Raw genomic sequence first — 20,801 nt, 5'->3', positions numbered from 1 at the left:
GATCACTTTCCTGAAAATTCCCCCTCACACCTAATATGGTGCTTAGTGTAACATTGTTCGTAGGTGCTCTGTTGGATTCTTCTCCCATGAAAGAAGGTTTCCCTAACATTTAGCACAGTGAAACGAGGCCCAGAACAATAGACAATGAAAAATAGAAAGCCAGGGGAGCAAAGAATGCAGCTGATTGTATCTTTATCAGCCGCCATTTCAGTCTGTAGACTGAATTAACCGCATTGTGCGCCTTCTTGAATCACCTTTTCATGAGTCTGTCCTAACAAAACAGTACATCAATTACACGTAATCTTTTGGCCCGAAGAGCTCCCAAAGACTCCAAACTCAAATGATTGTGCAAAAGATAAAAAAAATAAACATGGAGGCAATGTTAAAGAGTTTATTCCAGTTTATAACATAAATAACGTACAAAATAGCAATACTATAGTGGCATAAAAAAATATTTACAGTTGTTAAAATAGAGTGGCGATAAAAAAGTGCATTTCATCAGTGGACGTTGACTTAAATTATGATACTTTTACAGATCTGATTATCTGTCATTTGAAGTGCAATAACATTAATGTGAGTGATCGTTTTCCCCGTCAACTCGGAGAGACGCTGCTACAGTTTTATGGCCCGTCCCTCCTGAGTCACAGATGCTCTTTAATAGATCGGCGCGGTTCCATTTGAAGAGCTGGTGTTGACAGGAAATAAAGAGATGTTTAGTTTGAGTTTCATTCATACAGTGGTGTAAAAAAAGAAACAGCCCATCATTCATGCTTTTTCTTGACTCCATTTGTTATATCTACTTCAAGTTCCCACTTTGAGGTCCAGTGTGTAGGATTTAAGGGGATATATTGGAAGAAATGGAATATCATATAATATGTTTCTTTAGTGTATAATCACCTAAACATAGGTTGTGTTTTTGTCACCTTAATTTGGGTCGTTCAAATCTACATAGTTAACCGGTCCACATTTACCGTGATCGCAATGTTGCATCGCCATGTTTCTACAGTAGCCCAGAACAGTAAAAACCAAACACTACAACTCTGGATTGGGCCATTCACGTTTTCACATCTGCCACCGTAGCTAGCAGCTCCTCTGTGACAAACACTTTTTAAAATTAAGCTCAACACAAGTTCAGTCAGGAAGACTTTCTTTATGCTACATCCATTCTCAATTGACCTATGGCTAAGCCCCGCCCTCAAACGCGATGAGCCAATCACAGTGCGTATAGCCATTCCCATACACTCGGACATTCTCTGCCTGGACGTTCATTGAAATGCATTACAGAAAGTCAGTTTGTTCGGTTTTATGAGCTTTTTCTGAGATTTGAAGTTTAAAAATGGTCAAACGGTGTGCATGGGGTACATGCAACTCTGACACAAGGTATCCTGAGAGGCTGGGCGACAAGGTGTATTTTTTACACTTTAAACCACATCTCAACTGAGAAAAGTGTCTCCTTTGGATAAAGTTGTGCGGTAACGTTAGACCACAACATCAACTCAACGTGAATAAGATTAACAATGATGTCTACATCTGTTCTAAGGTAAGTCAACATCGTGTTTGAGGCAACATACTGTCACTTTGCTGGAAAGAAATATAAAGTTATCTTTAACATCTCTAGCTAACGTTAGCTAAAGTTAGCCTAACGTTAGCTCCTAGCTGCGTTGTTCATCATGTCACCTTGTTTGCTGGGAGTTCATTAGCCTATTTTGTTCTAGTTTTGTACTTTGGTGATCGTACATCATTGTTAGCTGTTGTCCAAAGGGCTCTAGTTAAGCTAACGTTAACATCTGGAGCTTAGCTTCATTAATTTATCTGTAATCGCAGAGATAACAAAGGTTGGCAAACGTTGCTGAATGATTCAGTGTAAATACTGTAGCACCAAATTAACGGAGAGACACTCTTGGTAAAGATGGTAAAAAGGCCGTTATCCTTTTATCATATTCTGAGCCAAAAACCTTAACTTCAGTGGCACTTTGATGCACCAAAATTTCCAGTTTCCAAAGGCTTGTTCACAAATAATTCACAGTTTACATGCTTATACTGGGACCTGTAAATTTTGGCTTGTAATTTAAACTTTTCATTGACCTTCTCAAAAATCATCAATTGCCTCCTGCGAAATGCCATGTACTGTGACACCTGCCATAGTGCTGGTCACTGAATGTTGATATTTTGTCAGAGTGAGTGGAGGGGGGCGTGGCTTAGCAATAGGTCAATTCTCTCTCTGTCCCACTCCCACCACTTCCACCAATAAGCTGACTATGGGAGTCCTGGTTAGCCAAACAAACTTTGCCACAATCTCCTTCAGCAATTCATGTTGCTGCTGCCAAACTTTAAGTCTGCTCTCCTCTCTGCTCCTGTCAGCTGTCATTTTAGGCGGCATTTTCATGAACTCCTCCACCCCATTCGCCTCCAGAGCCCAGGATGAGCTCATCAAAAGCCTACTTCTATTCACACCCAGTTCCTCAGCTTCCTCTTCATCTTATCTCATCACTACCAGCATCTAGACCCCATGGCATTCCGTAATCTACTACGTCTTTACCACCCTCCTGGAATAGATGGCATCACAATGGGGTCTAATCGCCAAAGACTTTTCACATTTCTCATACTTATGTGCACATGTAAATAAATATTCTTTTTTCTCAGAACAAGTCTCTCCTGACTGAACATGAAATGGCTTTATTCAGTGTATATACCCATTTAAACTTCCAGCTCTGTTTGTTTAGTAGAGGAGGAGACCTCTGCGGAATATTGAGCTCACTGTAAAATCCTCCTGAATGTCTGGAGCGTCTGGAGCACACATTAAGGTATCAGAGAAGAAAGATAAGACACATAGCAGGCGCTGGGCAAGCAGCCCGTTTCTGATGTGCCAAACAGCGCTGGAGAAACGCTGATTTGTAATATGAAACAGTTTTATTTGGAGTTTTTACCGTTTAGAACCACCTGGTCCGTTACAAGTTGGAATGCCATGTTCCTACAGTAGCTTTAAATGAACAAACCAAACACTGGCTCTGGATTGGGCAAATCACATTTTTGCGTCTGCCGCCATAGCTTGCAGCCCGTCAATGAAAAAACCCAATTTTTTTCAGCACAAATCTGCTTTATTCAGTGTTTTTACTGCTTTAAATCATCAGGTCAGTTTGTTTTGGAGAGGAGGAGACCTCTGCGGATAATTCAGCTCCCAGTTAAAACCTCTTGAACAATAAACGCTGAGGGAATTCTAACCAGGAGAAGCAATCTGCTGTCCTCACTCCTACATATCACTAATTCCTTAATCCCCCTAAATCCTACACACTGCTCATTTAAAAACTGTATGGCAGCTTTTTCCTGGTGAACAAGTAAACAATTCTTTGATATGGTTTTGAAGGCTTTTTTTTTTATGGCAGTAGATCTTAACAACAGTAAATACAGAGAAATTGACAGGTACCTTAGTCAGGCAGGCAATCTAAAGATTTTGGAACTGTAATAACTCCGGCTTCAGGTCTTCTCTGGTGTCATACGAGCTATGATGTCATCAAATAAGGAATTTGTGTCAGAATTGTTGAGTTTTTATGTTACTTTTAATTTAATGTTAATTTCATTAGTTCACCAGATGGTGTTTTATTGCATACTTCATTAGAAATGTTAGTGTTAGTCATTGCAACTTTAAGACGATGATTTTTTTTTTTTTTTTTTGGAAAATAAGCTTTGGCTTAATGAAGTATGTTAAAGCGTGCATATGATTATATGAGATTCATGTTTCAGGAAAATTTCTCCGGCTGAGTCTGAGCTATTTGGTTTATCAAAAGTGAATTTCAGAAGATCAATATGAAGCTTTAGGGATGTTAGTCTCTGGATGTTTTTAAAATCCAATTCAGGTCACAATAACATGAATGTCTGACAAAGAAAAATGCGAAATAGCCTGTTTCGTGTCCAGTTTTGTTTTTTAACTTGATTATTAAAGACATCCTGAATCATTCCAAGCCAAGGGGCTTTTATTTTCCTGAATCTGATTTCTATGTCACAGCCGCTTTTATCAAAGGATTTCCTGTTGACTTCCCTCATTCCTAAGCATAACTCCGGAAACACAGACATTTAGATTTCCTTAAACTGTTCAGAAAATACAAAGCAACTGTGAACCTGCTGCAGAGTTAGCTTAGTACAAGTTACACTGCATGCTGTATTTCTTCGCAGAAATCTGTGCTAATGTTGACCTGTATGTTACTTTGCATTAACGTACAAATAATGTGTAACCATCAGAAGGTAAAAAGAGCAGGCAGTGCAAAGAGAAGAAGCAACAGAGGTATAAAAGGCATAATCAGGTATGAGTCATGCATTTAAGAGTCAAGTAAAATACTGGATCTCACCCTTTTCTCTTCAGAAGAAACTTGTGTAAAAATAGTACAAGTATACCCACAACTGTGAAGAAAAAAAAACAAACATTTATTCTAATTTGTCTTTCAACTGCAAAATCTGCAAAAACTGTAAAAAACTGAAGAAAAATTGTACATTACCTAATACAACGCTGATCACACTGACTATAACGGGCACATTTCCTGAGAGACACATGCAAAGTTGAATGCAAACCCTAAATAATAACCCATGTTAACATATCTACCAGTGCTGGGGCTCAATGACTTACCAACATCCTCACTGGTATCTATAGCACCATCATGCTTGTCTGCAAGTATAAAATAGTATCATTAGTATGCAAACTATTTAAAGGCCAACAGGAGTGACTCGGGCTACATCAGAAACATTATAAACACACACAACAAGGTCTGTTACAAACAAAAAGTCGTATGTGTTGCTTCAGCTCATGTCAGTGTCTCCAAGTTGGATCAGTAAAGGGGAAAAAGACCATTAATTAATGACCACATTAATGATTAATGTATTAACTTGCACAGGGACTGGGAGAGGGAGACATGTCTGTGAATATTAAATGACAAGTCTCCTCAGGCAGTAAAATAAAACCATTATTGTCTACATTGCAAACAATAATAAATACAAGGCAAACTAAAAGCTGTAGATAACAGTGTTAAAGGAATAGTTTGACATTTTAAGGAGACAAATGTACACAAGCTTTCTGGTGGAGACTCAAATGAGAGGGCTGACACCACTCTCATATGTGTCTGTTAAACATGAAGCTGTAACCAGCAGCTGGTTAGCTTAGCCCCCTATAAGCACCTCTGAAACTCACAAATCAACATCTGCTTTGTTCAATATGTGCAAAGTGCAAAAACAATTTCCTACTTCATGGGGGTTATGTGCTAGATTATATCTTGGCTGTGAGCAGTTAGCTTCCTGGAGTTTTTGCTGGTTGCCTTGCAACTGCTCAGAACCAAGAAACAGCCCAGCACATTACCACCCAATAAAACAACAAATTGTTGTTTTTAGACTTCAGTTCATCTTCTGTAAGTCTCTGCCAAAAAGTGAATAAGCTTATCCCAAAATGTCAAATTACTCATTAAGGGGGAACTATGCCCATTTTCTAAATTTATCCCTGTTATTCCTATGGTCTGAGACAGTCCAAAAATATAAGTTAACATAAACAACTCCATCCTAAATCCAAAAGCTACAGTGCTATGACTCGACCATGTGATGTCATTCGGTATAAAGTCTGAAACTGCTCCACTGACAATGAATCAGTAAAGATGTTGAGATGACGCTGAGAGCACCCAGGGGAATGTTCTGAGTATAGACCGAATCACAGTAGCCCTTTTTACACGCGGTATATGGGGTTGCTGCAAAGTTCCTTCTTCATGCTGCCTTTGAATTTTTACAAAGAACCAAACCACAGCGGCATCATGACTCTCCAGTGTGTGATTTTAGATAGCGTGCCGGCATCTCAGAGGCAAAAGAGGTGATGGGTATGACGCAACAGCAAAGTCAGCCTCTTGTGTGACATATGACATGCGTTGGCAGCGCATAACAATGGAAAACAATAACAATGGCACTGACATGGCAATAACAATCATTTAGCATTTTTGTTATATTGCAGTGGATCTCGTCCTCTGCGCGGAAGGTAACAAGCTCCTGGACATCATTGTTTTCCCAGTTTGCGGGCATTTTCAGCCACTGTTTTCTTCTTTGAGTTAGCTGCTAACTGCTGTCAGCTACTTTTTAAATCTCCTGTAGTGGGTTGCATACATCAGTAGTTCCCAACAGGTGGGTCATGGTCCAAAAGTAGGTCACAGGTCCACAAGTGTCGAGGTCCCCGTCTTTTTGCTGTCATATATCAGAATCGTGCTGCACTTGGTACACTCGACGAAGCTGACACACACACTGTCACCGTCGACAACTCACATGTGCACGGCCAGTGGCGCCGTCAAGGTGTGATAAGTAGTTGGCTCCATAGCCTAGGTTTATTATGAGGAGCCCAACCCGTCCGAGCCAGAGGATAGTAGCGGGAAATTACAGCAGTTACTCAGGCAGAGAATCTAAGATCTAATACACATACAAACACATAATCAAAATGTTGCACCCGTGCCACCCATGATGCCATCCTGTCAGCTCTCCCTTTTACACAGATGGTTGTTTTGGTGCTGTTACTACCTCTGATGCCAGCTTAAAGGTAAGACATCTCTGTCCCACCCATTCTGTGACTTTACCTTTTAGACAGAGAAGGAGGTGAGGCGGAATAACGGCGTGAAATTCCTGTCTTGAAGAAGCACTGTAAAAGCGACCCCCATCTACGGCAGCACATTGCTTAGCTTCCATGAGAGTAGATTTGGTCTAAGATGCAACACAGTACTTAAAATAAGCACTCAAGAAACGTCAAAGGATTCGGACCACCATGTTTCACTGTCTACTTTAAAATGTTACAGTTACAGCTGAAAATGACAAGAGAAATAATCAAGCTTGTTGATTTTACATATTTTCGCAATTCAAATCAAGTGCCAGTTGTCTACCAGGAAGTGGTTGTTGTTGTTAGTACAACTTCATGGTGATTCAGTCTATACAGGTACATTTTCTGTTGCAGAGCTGAGAACACTACAACAGAATAAAGCTCATTTGGGTATAAAAAAAAGAAAACACGGTGGGTGCATAAAATCAGCTGTCAGACTATATACCCTATGACATCACCGCTTTGAGACCGTCTGTCTGCTTTGAGAGAGAGGAGCTCATGTTCACAAATATTATTTGGACTTTAAAAGGCCATGGAAATAACATATCCCCTTTAAATCAAATTTGTTAGTTTAAGAATTTCAGTGAATGTCTAAATCCAAATAACTAAGACTCTCTCCTTTCAGTGCGCTATGAGCTCAGCAGACCTGCCTGGTGGTTTAGAGTCAGCTGACCACACTGATGAACATGTTCATTCTCCTTGTAAATGGTTTTGTAAGTTCAGCATAGAAGTCATTATATTTTTATGACTTTGCTGCCTCTAATTTTCACAACTATCCATCATTTTGCCATCATGACCAGTTTCAAAGTACTAAATCTCGTGCTTGACTTACAGAACGAGTTCAGTTTCCTCAAACTATACTTTACTTTTATTTTCATCCCACAGTGATGACAAAAAATCTTTCTTCCCTCCACTGAAACAACTGGGTAATAAGCTGAAACAACAAATAACAAACCAAACAGACCTAAAACTCACACAGTTAAGAAGTCTACAGTTGTCTAAAGTTAAGAGGTACATTATAATCTAACTGGAGTCCTCAGAGGGTTGCTTGGGAGGCTCAGTAAAAATCCAAGATTCAAACTTGACAGCTATTTCATTAAATTGTTCAATACCTTGAAATGGAGATGACGTCATTGATGCTACACTGGCTGTGCTAGCTTTACCCTCAGCTGTCAAAATGCCTCTGCCACCTTTGAACAGAGCAATCACAGTGATTCTTAGTTCTTTTCCAGCTTGGACAGGATAAAAGTGATTTGTCAAGCTGAGAAGCAATTTCTGAGAGGCATGCAGCATGCACATAATCCATTCATGCTGCCAAGTGCTGTGCCTAAAAGGATTTCAACTTAATTACATGCCGATGGAGACATTTTTCTGTACCTTGTAGTGAAGGTGAGACAGTTGGTGTTGCACTGGCTGTGACAGTTTTAGCTCTGTGAGCTGTGAGTGTGGCAGATGAATCTGTGGAAGTGGACACTTCTGTGGAAAATAATAATTGTTGTCAAAAAAAAAAAAGGAAAAAAATCCCACCCATGAAGGAAAGTCTTAAAGGGACAGTTCACCCATAAATAAAGTATACACATTTTTCCTCTTACCTGTAGTTGTATTTATCAAACTAAATTGTTTTGATGTGAGTTGCAGTCAGAGATGTCTGCCCTCTTTAGAACATAATAGAACCTCATGGCACTCGGTTTGTGGTGCTCAAAGCGCCAAAAGAATATATTTAAAATATTAAACAGCAGTGTCTCTTTCCAGAAATCATGATCCGGTTACTCAAGATAATCCATAGACCTTGTTGTGAGCAGTTTCATGTAGGAACTATTTTCTTACTACCGAACTACACCCATGAACCGAATCACCACACAGAAGGAAGTGTGCATCTACTCATGGACTACAAGCTCGTGCTCACTACAGCTCTAGATTTAAACATTAATGGCGCCCTCCTTGGCTGAGCTGTAACAATAGGTAGCTCAGTGTAGTGGTGCTAGGTGAGCTAGATGTAGATGCACACGTCCTTCTGCGCAGTGATATGGTTGGCAGATGTAGTTTGGCAGAAAGAAAATAGTTCCTGCATGAAACTGCTCACAACAAGGTCTGTGGATTATCTTGAGTAACTGGGTCATGAATTCTGGAAAGAGACATTGCTGTTGAGTTTTTCAGATGTATTATTTTGGCTCTTTGAGCACCCAAGCAGAGTGTCACCTTCCATTATATTATAGAGAAGGCAGATACCTCTACCGCCGACATTTTCAACTCTGCAAGAGCATGGCCTCACTCTGATGTTGTCAAAATCCAGCGCTTGGGAAGCGACTTGCAACGTCAGAAACCAATGAAAAAAGGTGTCCTTTAACGCTGGCATGATACACAGCCGGTTGCCGTTATAGTTTCATGGTGCCCGTGGCGTCAGGGGGGAAACACAGTGGGACAAGGACGAAAGTTAAGGTGGCAAAAGTCCAAGAGGGGCGGGCGGAACAGGTGATGGATGGGTCCAAAAAACACAGACTTTCGCCCAAGAGAGCGATGTTCGCATCCCGTAAGATTCTAAAGCCAAACCCTGTTCTTTTTTCCGAAACCCAACCGTGTGTTTGTTGTTGAAGGAATAAAAAAAAATGCCAATTCGCGATGTTGTACGGACGTAGTGCGTTTATTTTGAAAGAGACTACATGTAAATGTTAAATTTCCTGTGAAAACAGAAGTGTATCTTGAAAGAGAGAACTTGACACTGTGTCTCAGAACGTCAACAACCAACCAAGGTGCCAGGGTACCTTGCACATTGTATGTGGACATGGAAAGTCCACGACCAAAATCTCAATATGTGACGAGGTCGGAGTGAGAATGTGTTGGCAACTCACAGCAAAACACTCTAGATTGATAAATAGCGTTACAGGTATGAGGAAAGATATATATTTTTGATTTTGGGGTGAACTGTCCCTTTAAATACTTGAAGGGATGGAGGTGGGGTAAAAATGATTGAATATGTAGCAGTTATCATCTGTCTATATATTTGTATACCTTGTCCTGGAGGTGTAGGTGTAGGTGTTGGTGTTGGTGTTGCCATTTTTGTTGTAACTCTGACTTCTGTTGTCCCACCTATGAATAAGAAAACTACTACATTTATCTGGGTTAAAATCCTTCATCAGCCATTTATAAGACTGATGGTGGTGGAGCATGCATAGAGATTCCTGTTTACATGCAGAATGTGCTGTGCCTACAAATTACAGTCATGCATCACTAACATGCGTCTTGCTTCACTCTGTGTGCCTTGTAGTAGAAAGCTACACTCAATTTTGTGTTAGAAGGAGAACTTTGACCAATGACCAACTCTTTAAGGTTGCTCTTTAGTCAACACACTGAAGCAGTTAAGGAGAACATGAATGTGGCAGTTAGAAAGCAAACAACTTGGAGTGAGTGCAGAGATGAATGGTGAATAGAAACATGTTGTAAAGCTTGAATACTGCTTAGAGTTTCCAGAGGGGGGATCTGAGTGATGATGTTTAAACTTGAAAGCAGGACGTTCAATGCTGAGTGTCCTCAGTGACACCATGGCAACACTTAATAGTATGTGAGCTGTATTTAATTGAATACAGTATATTATAGATAAACACTTCATTCGGGTGCTGAAAAGTGCACCGCAGCTGGTTACTGATCTCACAAGCCTCTGTTTATGCCCATTAAGGACTGGAAAGTTATGACCACGCCCGTGGTTTCGCATGTTTTAGCCTGTTAACAAGTCATGCGCACATAACACGACAACATGTCAAAGCATGGCAGAAGTTTCTTGACTGATTTATTACATGTCAGACAGCCACTATTTTAAGGCATTTCGGTACAATATGAAAATAAACAGGGAAAGCTTTGAAACTAGCTTAAAGGGACAGTTCACCCCAAAATCAACAGTACATATCTTTCCTCTTACCTGTAGTGCTGTTTATCAGTCTAGATTGTTTTGGTGTGCAGAGTGTTGCAGATATTGGCCATAGAGATGTCTGCCTTCTTTCCAATATAATGGAACTAGACGGCACTCAACTTGTAGTGCTCAAATCGCCAAAAAAGTACGGTACAGGCCAAAAGTTTGGACACACCTTCTCATTCAATGCGTTTTCTTTATTTTCATGACTATTTACATTGTAGATTCTCACTGAAGGCATCAAAACTATGAATGAACACATGTGGAGTTATGTACTTAACAAAAAAAGGTGAAATAACTGAAAACATGTTTTATATTCTAGTTTCTTCAAAATAGCCACCCTTTGCTCTGATTACTGCTTTGCACACTCTTGGCATTCTCTCCATGAGCTTCAAGAGGTAGTCACCTGAAATGGTTTCCACTTCACAGGTGTGCCTTATCAGGGTTAATTAGTGGAATTTCTTGCTTTATCAATGGGGTTGGGACCATCAGTTGTGTTGTGCAGAAGTCAGGTTAATTCACAGCCGACAGCCCTATTGGACAACTGTTAAAATTCATATTATGGCAAGAACCAATCAGCTAACTAAAGAAAAACGAGTGGCCATCATTACTTTAAGAAATGAAGGTCAGTCAGTCCGGAAAATTGCAAAAACTTTAAATGTGTCCCCAAGTGGAGTCGCAAAAACCATCAAGCGCTACAACGAAACTGGCACACATGAGGACCGACCCAGGAAAGGAAGACCAAGAGTCACCTCTGCTTCTGAGGATAAGTTCATCCGAGTCACCAGCCTCAGAAATCGCAAGTTAACAGCAGCTCAGATCAGAGACCAGATGAATGCCACACAGAGTTCTAGCAGCAGACCCATCTCTAGAACAACTGTTAAGAGGAGACTGCGCGAATCAGGCCTTCATGGTCAAATAGCTGCTAGGAAACCACTGCTAAGGAGAGGCAACAAGCAGAAGAGATTTGTTTGGGCCAAGAAACACAAGAAATGGACATTAGACCAGTGGAAATCTGTGCTTTGGTCTGATGAGTCCAAATTTGAGATCTTTGGTTCCAACCGCCGTGTCTTTGTGAGACGCAGAAAAGGTGAACGGATGGATTCCACATGCCTGGTTCCCACTGTGAAGCATGGAGGAGGAGGTGTGATGGTGTGGGGGTGTTTTGCTGGTGACACTGTTGGGGATTTATTCAAAATTGAAGGCACACTGAACCAGCATGGCTACCACAGCATCCTGCAGCGATATGCCATCCCATCCGGTTTGCGTTTAGTTGGACGATCATTTATTTTTCAACAGGACAATGACCCCAAACACACCTCCAGGCTGTATAAGGGCTATTTGACCAAGAAGGAGAGTGATGGAGTGCTGCGGCAGATGACCTGGCCTCCACAGTCACCGGACCTGAACCCAATCGAGATGGTTTGGGGTGAGCTGGACTGCAGAGTGAAGGCAAAGGGGCCAACAAGGGCTAAACACCTCTGGGAACTCCTTCAAGACTGTTGGAAAACCATTTCAGGTGACTACCTCTTGAAGCTCATGGAGAGAATGCCAAGAGTGTGCAAAGCAGTAATCAGAGCAAAGCTATTTTTAAGAAACTAGAATATAAAACATGTTTTCAGTTATTTCACCTTTTTTTGTTAAGTACATAACTCCACGTGTTCATTCATAGTTTTGATGCCTTCAGTGAGAATCTACAATGTAAATAGTCATGAAAATAAAGAAAACGCATTGAATGAGAAGGTGTGTCCAAACTTTTGGCCTGTACTGTACATCTGAAAAACTCAGCAGCAATGTCTCTTTCCGGAAATCAAGACCCAGATACGCAAGATAATCCACAGACCTTGCTGTGAGCAGTTTCATGCAGGAACTATTTTCTTTCTGCCAAACTACATCTGCCAACCATATCACTGCGCAGAAGGAAGTGTGCATCTACATATAGCTCTAGGGATGTCCTGTCGGCCACCGATATTAGCAAAAAACGGGCATCGGCATCGGATCGGACTGCATGGAAAAATGCCAATCCAAGAACTCCGATCCAGTTTTTCAACTGTTGTGGATCATTATACCTAACCCGATTAAGTAGTTGTTCTTGTTAGAGTAATATTGCTTGATCAAACCTTTTCTAACATGACTGACAACAAAATAAGTGAATATGTATAATTCGCACTTGGATCGGATTGGTATCGGTATCGCTATTAATGTTTAAATCTTGAGCTGTCGTGAGCATGAGCTTGTAGTCCATGAGAACATGCACACTTCCTTCTGTGTGGTGATTCGGTTCCTGTAGGAACCATTTTCGCACTATCGAACTAGACCCGCCAACCATATCACCACATGTAGAGGAAAGCATGCATCTTCTTGATACCGTTAGCTCACCTAAGCTAGCTAACATAACAGCTCAGCCGTTAAAGTTTATACCTCGCAATGTCACCAGCACGAGCCTCTCGTCAATGAGTAGATGTACACCTCCGTCTGTGCAGTGATACATTTGGAGGGTGTAGTTTAGTACAAAGAAAATAGTTCCTACATGGAACTGCTCACAACAAGGTCTGTGGATTATCTTGAGTAACTTGGCCAAGATTTCTGAAATGAGACAGTGCTGTTGAGTTTTCAAATGCACTTTCTTGGCGCTTTGAGCACCACAAGCTGAGTGCCATCTAATTCCAATATATTCAAGAGAAGACAGACATCTCTACGGTGGATATCTCCAACACTCTGCATACCAAAACAATCCAGACAGATAAACAGCACTACAGGTAAGAAGAAAAATATATATTTTTGATTTGGTCTGAACTGTCCCTTTAAGACTTTGCTTTACAGGTGGAAAATATATTTTGAAAACCATAATTACTTTCCACAGAAGCCTCCACTTCTACAGATTCACCTGCCACACCCACAGCTCACAGAGATAAATCTGTCACAACACGTGCTAATTTCGAGTTGAGCAAGTTTCAAAGCTCTCCCTGATGATTTTCATACTGTAGTGAAACACATTTCAAATGGTGGCTGCCTGGAACGTAACTGTCTGGAAAACCTCTGTTATGCTTTGATATGTTGTTGTGTAATGCGTGCATGACTGGAAGTTAATGTGCTGAAACATGTGAAACCACAGGCATGGCCATAACTTTGCATGTATTTTTGATTTGGGGGTGAAGTGTCACTTTAAGACTTGGCACGTCAGGGCGACAACACTCCGACATCTGAGCCATGACACTGGCAGCAATATTAGATCTCAGAAATGTTTAAATTCACATAATCTTTTTCATTACGTCCATATTAGCATGTTGTGCTTGGTTTCATTTTTAGATAACATACTCAAGCTAATGAATGGAATGCTTTTTAATATCAGAGTCACATATATCTGAATGTCCTTGAACACACCAACATGGACAGTTGGGAGCAGCTTTCTCACAACTGCTTCATCACATGGTGTTAACGTAACAAAAATTAAAAGGTAACAAATGTTCACTGTGATCGTCTACATATCAAGTCAGTGCCTGTCACCTGATTTTCATCTCACATGGAATGGATGGGAATCAAAAGACTAGAATTCTGTCTACAAACTTGTTGTACGGTTTGAAAACAGTCTGCAGTAATGTAAAGAGTTGATGTAATTGTAATTATGCATAAAACTTAGTCCACCTCAGCCTGCCTCTCATTAGTGTAAACACAAGGAAGTCAAACACATGGATGGAGTGTGCTTACCTCCGCACACAGGAGCCCAAGAGTCATATTGACCAGTTTCACTGCACATGATACTCTCTTTCCCAATGAGGGTGTAGCCTTCGTTGCAGATGTATGATATGGTTTCTCCATATTTTGGGGCATCTTGAGAATCCCATGAGTGTCTGCCGTTGGTCACTTCAAAAGGTTTGCCACATGTTACAACTGAGGAAGCAGACAAATGGGTGATTTCACACATCCTTATCAGAAAATACTTTAAAATGAAAACACAAAACTTCTGAAGAAGATTGGAGAGCAGCTTGTGCTGATGCTCATGCAGTCTATGATTACATGCTTTAAGTTAATGCAGTATAAATGATTAATGCGGACATATGTGACACCAGTGGAATTAGATCAATACAAGAAAAACATGCCAGACATATGAACAAAAAATAAAGAAAACAGAGGAACATTCTTTGGCAATGTATTTGGCAATGCAGAAATATAAAATGTTCTGGGAAAAGGTAAGAGTTACAATTGTACTTTTGCTAAGCCCCGTCCCTTTGTGATGGTCCAACAAGCTGTCAGAGCATCACACTGTAACTGCACTCGCTGAAGAAATATTATCATATTTTTGGAAAAATTAAACAGTGATTCCAGAGAGAAGCAGACAGAGGGGTCTACAGTTTGTGTTTGAAGGATATATCCAGGATGTCAAACTGACTCAGCAGCAACAACAGGTTCAAAAGACAAAGATAGTTAGAAGCTAAAGCTGAACTATAGGCTACAGATCACAGTGTAAAAGTGAACCACCACATCACTGCTGATCGCCACACAAGACAATGAATATAAAGGTAATATTTAACAGCTGTGGCATCGCATTGTGTGCAGATGAACAGTGTTTGGCTTCGCCTCCGTGCCACTGCCAGCAATCGAACCTCTTCTGCCAGACGGGCAGGGATCTCCACCCAAACATCGTCAAACAGCATTCATCTGCGCACACTGCAATGACACACAGCTGGTTGAATATCAGCAAAGTTTCCCTGCTTCCCTTCACTGGTTCCTGTACAGCAGGGTCGGTCTTTGTTTCACTGTTATAATCATTAGAAAGCAAAAGCAGCATGTGTATACATTCAGTAGGCTATATCATATCTTCAGTAGCTAGCTAGCTAACCCTACACTTTTCAGGGTTTGATTTTGGTTTTGGAACAGGGAAGAAACATAGATCTTTTTCCAACCTCTCCAGGTAACGAGTATCATTAATACATGACGTGCCCCAGGCACAACATTTAGCTCCAAATCCACAAAACCAGCCTGAAAATGAAGGAAATCGGAAACGGTTGCATTAGAGCCAATGGAGCACAGCTGTGTTGTTGATGGACCCTGGTCTGAGGTGGCCCGAAGCTACGTTATGATTGGCCAGTCTTTGCCCAGGGGTGGGACTACGCAATTGAGAAGATTATTATTTAGAAAAAAAATAAAGAATCTCGCTGGACCCTAAGCTTTTTTCTTGGGCTTATGTCCAGGGAAATATCACTATAATAAAAATGAACAAGCATTTACAGACCTCAGCTTGCTTTATGCCAAAAAAAAATGTAAATGGTTTATGGAGAAACATTCTCAGATAAAGACGGCTGTTATCAAGCCTTCCAGAAAGGATACCTTACATATTAAAGGCTCAACAGAATAAGTTTGAGACCATGTGGAAGACCTACATAAATTATGTTAAGAGTTTAGATTTATCAAATGATCAAATGAATCACTAATTTCTGCACAGTTTCTGAGCTTGTACATTTCTATTTTCTTTTAAATACTTGTCACATTTTGCATTTATTGCAACTAACAAACTCCAATGTGTATAGATTATTATTTACTGTGACAGGAGGAGCATTCTTGTTTTATCATAGATATCAGGGCAGAAAGCTAAAAACATTCTATTCTATTCTATGTCATGTTATGTTTTATATGAATGTAAAAAGGCTATTGTGGGAAATAAAATCCATATTGTCAAATAAACTGTGTTGCTTTCTAATTGGCATAGACAACATAGAGAAAGCCCCCAAAAAAGTCTGGAAACAGCAAGGAAGACCTGCACAGCTGCTCCATATTAAAGTGACTCTTACAAGAGCAGAAAAGCGGCCTTTTGAAAATTGCTTTTGTTGCAGGAATGTACCAAACAATTGTTTAACTGCTTCTGGTTGTGGCTTCAAAAGAGACACTTACTTTCACACTTGGCTCTTCCGCTCCACCCTGTCGCATAGCACTGTTTGTAGCTCGATCCAACGACCCGGAAACTGTTGGAAGATGGAGGGGGAAAAACAGCAGGATTGTTTATTTGAGGAGAAATTAATATTGCCGAGCCCTGATTGTGTGTTGAAATCAAAAGGTAATCTCAGCCTTGAAACTAAATTCTTCCTGGGTTAGTCAAGAACTATGTATCAACAACTTTTATCTCAGCGTTGGGAAAAGGAGAGCCAAGTTTCTGATCAGCGAAACTATAACGAAACACTCTCTGGCGACAGCTGTATTTGCCTTTCAAGGCGATTTTGTTTTCTTTAGAGACTGTTTCCAAGATCAAATCCACCTTGACTTCAGTCATCTAGGTCTACTTGCCAGCAGCACTCTCTGGTCAACAACTGTTGGCAGCACAGCAAAAAGAGATACTTTGTATGTATGTAAATGACCATGAGATCTACTGAGGGCACCCTTTGTGTCGCCACTGGAGTTGCTGCATGCCCACACTTGTTTCTCTAAATTCAAACACATAACTATTTATTTTAAGTCATAAATCAACCAAATTGCGATCACATGGTTCATGTAGAGAGTTATACTCACCCTTTATCACATGTTACTTTTATTGAAGCACCAAACAGGGTTCCAGCGCTCATATTAAAGTTCATATTTGGCTGAGGTTTAGGGGGACCACAGTCGTTCTCTGTAATACAAACACAAACAACACAACATTGCTGTTGGACTTTTAGGCCATGGCATTAACCCCAAAATGACAGAATGTTCGTCAACAGTAGAAGACTGTGAACGTTGAATGCTGTGTTTGTTGCCAGCAGAGTTATAATTAAAGGTCCAGTGTGTAAGATTTAGGGGGTTTTAGTGGCATCTAGTGGTGAGGATTGCAAAATTGCAACCAGCTGAAACTTCCCCCGGTTAGAATTCCTTTAGTGTTCATAATTTGTTCAAGAGATTTTTAACCGGAGCCGGATTTTCCGTTGAGGTCTCCCCCTCTCTAAAAATAAAACAGACCAGGATCATTTATAAAAATTGTATACGCACAAAACAAGCCCTGAAAGCACCACTTCCCACGCAAAAGTTGTGATCATAAAAACAGACTTGGTGGGAGAAACCTTGACCCATGCTTACAAACACTTTGGTGACGGGAAATTGGCAACGCAGATAGCGAGGTGGAGGCCTGATTGGAGAAATTGTCGAATATTTTTTGGCACACAGCAGTTTTGGCTTTTGTCTGTACGTACAGTTCTAGTATGGATCCTATACACTGTTTTTTAAATGAGATCCCAGGTAATTAAAACTGGTAAAAATACTGAATAAAGCACTTTCAAGTTACAAATCAGTCCGTCTCCTACACTGTTCGGCTCTACAGAGACGGGTAGCTCACCCAGCACCTGCTAATGTGTGCTCACCTTTTACCTCTGATAACTTAGGATCCAGACGTACAGAAGGTTTTTACCGGGAGCCGAATTAGCCACAGAGGTCTCGTCTTCTTCAAAAACTGGTAGTTTTAACTGGTAAAGACACTGAATAAAGCTGTTTCATGTTTAAAAAATGGTGTTTTGCCAACAATGTTTATTGTAGAGGGGCTGCTAACTATAGTGGCAGACGCAAAAAACGTGAAAGGCCCTATCTCGAGCCAGTATTTGGTTTGTCCATTCTGGGCTGCTGTAGAAACATGGCAGTGCAACATGGTGTACTCCGCAGACGAGGACCTGCTCCCTATGTAGATAAAACAGCTCAGCCTAAGGTACCGACACAGAACGATTCTAAGGGGGCGATCACACAGAAATGAGACGCTAGAGACGTGGACGCCTCAAAGACGCTTGAAACGCTCGATGCGCTTATTCAATGTGCGCTAGCTACTGGCGTCTGATGCTCAAAAAGTTGAAAATATTTTAACTTTTCAGCGTCTACGCGCGTCTAAAAACGCGCATCTACAAAAACACACGTCTACAAAAATGCGCGTCTAAAAAGACGCTTGATGGTCAGATTCACCGTATCATAGGAAAACAATGGTTTTACTGGCGTTGCGTTTCTAGCGTTTCATCTCGGTGTGATCGCTCCCTTATTTTCAGGTGGTTTTACACCAAAGAAAACATACTTACTATATTCCATTTCTGCCAATAGATCCCCCTAAATCCTACACATTGGACCTTTAAAGTAGGCAGGACTCACTTTTGCAGATGAGATCTGGTTCAGTCCAATTGTCATCAACGCAGGTCATACTCCCAGAGCCACCGTCTCTAACATATCCATGGGCACACTCCCAGTGGACCTCAGAACCCTCTGGAAACTCATTCATTAGAAGCGATTTGTCGGTTAAGACAGTATTTTCCATTCCCTTAGGTTTAGAGCAAGCAGCTGGAGATATGAGAGACAAAGGAAAGGAAACATCAACATTTTATTGTTTAAAAATCAGGCATGATGATCACGTTTCAGTCAATACAACAGTAGACCTGAAGCTAGTCACTTGGTAAACCATTAATAAATACTCCTCTGTTTCTTTATTTCTAATAAGTCATCTAGCCTGCATTTATAAATGTTTCTAAGTCATTAATAAAAGGTTTTAATTAATCAAATCTGCAGTTATAAATGTTGTAACTTCAGTTGTAAATGAATGGACTTTGGTCCTCGAGGTTCTCCATTACCTCCCAATGTAGGTTTTCTCAGTAACTTTTTAATAACTGATCTAGAAAGTCTTAATTATAAACAAATATTAACACTATTAGTTACAACTATTAAAGCCTCTGTAAAGACGGGCTTATTGGAAAGTGATACCAAAAAAAAAAAAGGACACAGAGCTTCTCTTCCAAAAAGACGCAAATGGTGTGTCTGTGGTTTACACTGGCAGTGGCACCTTCACACTTTCTGGAATTGTCTTATCTCTATGAAACCACAGAACATTTCTAAAATACTCAGAGGAGTGCACTTTATGGAGGATGTATCTCTTGTCTTGACAGTTCGTCTCACATAAGTAGTGCTAAAATACCCCTACGGAGATGAGAATGTAATAGTATTCAATGCTGAATTTACAGTCTTATACAGTCAGTGGCTGGCCACTTTATTAGGCACACAGCCATAACATCTTATTAAAAAAAAGTGTAAATCCAGCTGTATGTATGTCAAGGTTATAGCTGAAATGGTGTTGAACTGGTCCCTACCATTCAGTATAACACTACTACTAACAATGCTACAACACATAAATGTATTAAAACACCTCTTTGACACTGTAGACAAAAAATGAATATTATATGGCACCTTAAAAGTTTGCATATTGTACATGTGTACCTAATTACGTGGACAATGTGTGTATATTTGCATTGAGTGTTATATTACTTTATGATAAGTTAATATACAACAAACTTAAACTTATTGTAGACTCCAGTTTTTAGTTTTTAAGTCACCATATTGCATTCATTTAAGTGACATTTCAGTCCCTGAGCTTGGACAGAATCAACAGTCCTGTCTGTTCTCGCTGAAACTCTCATGTGACTCTACGTTGATAAATATTATCTCCTTAAGCAGACTGCGAGGCTGATGCGTTTCACTGACCTGCTGCCTTAACCACAAAGAGGTACAGTAACAGCAGGAACTTGACTCTCCGCCGTCCACAGGTGTCCAGGAACACTTCCATGCCGGGCTGCAGAAGGAGACTAAAGATCCTGATCCAGATCCTGATCCTAGAACTGTACGGTCTGCTTCAGTCTTCACAGTAGCGGTGTAGAGACGCGAGTTGCTCGGCCGCCGGTGAACAGTGATCCTCCTCTGAACACAATGCTATGATCCATTTTATCTGGCGTCAAGGTAACGTCAAGAGCCACACTGGCAGGAAGTGGGGGAATGCTTTCACAATAAAAGCATGTCCCCCTCCAGAAACTAATATTTAATCAACCCCATTGATCATTAAAAGTATGATTTAGTTACAGATAAGATATTAAGCGTTTAATTACGGTTAGTTTAATTTAGTTGCACATACATGTATAGAAAATACAGGAAAAATAAATCAGAAGTTAAAACATTGTACAGGAAAGGTTAGAAGCCAAACTTGACTCATGAATATACCTCCCATATTAAGGACTTCCAGACTAAGGAGTATTACAAAATTGTTAAAGATGTACATTAAAAACAAACAAACAAAAAAAAAAGAAAGAAATCAATGAAGTGTTAAGAGTCTTTGCAAGTTTGAGTCCTTTTCAGATGTTTTTTGAATAACGATAATGTAGATGATAATTGTAGAGATGGAAGAAGGTTGTTCCAAAGAGATGGTCCTCTGTATGTCCTGTATGTCATGAAATATTGATTAAGATACATCCGACAATATGGATAAAAGTCCTGAGAGTGTTTTGATGAATATGAGTGGATGCCTTAAGAAGGCTCCTC

General features: G+C 40.3%; 1 protein-coding gene across 4 annotated transcripts; it reads right to left on the bottom strand.

Moving 5' to 3' along the window:
- Positions 1 to 377: 377 nt before the first annotated feature.
- On the bottom strand, positions 378 to 20,206 carry LOC117257547 (complement decay-accelerating factor, GPI-anchored). Of its 4 annotated transcripts, XM_033627819.2 has the most exons (13): positions 19,974 to 20,205; positions 18,597 to 18,782; positions 17,010 to 17,109; positions 16,398 to 16,468; positions 14,217 to 14,399; positions 9,614 to 9,691; positions 7,982 to 8,080; positions 7,717 to 7,794; positions 4,619 to 4,657; positions 4,491 to 4,532; positions 4,344 to 4,395; positions 3,425 to 3,500; positions 378 to 685 (listed from the first exon to the last, which is right to left on the bottom strand). In XM_033627819.2, exons 1-12 carry the CDS (start codon positions 20,053 to 20,055, stop codon positions 3,443 to 3,445), a joined length of 1,068 nt encoding a protein of 355 aa, XP_033483710.1. In that variant the 5' UTR covers positions 20,056 to 20,205; the 3' UTR covers positions 378 to 685; positions 3,425 to 3,442. The 4 variants fall into 4 exon arrangements, with proteins under 4 accessions (XP_033483710.1, XP_078026571.1, XP_033483711.1 ...); XM_078170445.1 differs by lacking the exon at positions 7,717 to 7,794 and having other exon boundaries at positions 19,974 to 20,206; XM_033627820.2 differs by lacking the exon at positions 3,425 to 3,500.
- Positions 20,207 to 20,801: the final 595 nt, after the last annotated feature.

The sequence above is a fragment of the Epinephelus lanceolatus genome, chromosome 1, assembly GCF_041903045.1.
Source record: "Epinephelus lanceolatus isolate andai-2023 chromosome 1, ASM4190304v1, whole genome shotgun sequence".
Lineage (NCBI taxonomy): Eukaryota > Metazoa > Chordata > Actinopteri > Perciformes > Serranidae > Epinephelus > Epinephelus lanceolatus.
Note: the sequence above shows the minus strand (reverse complement) of the source record. Positions and strands in the feature narration are given on the sequence as shown.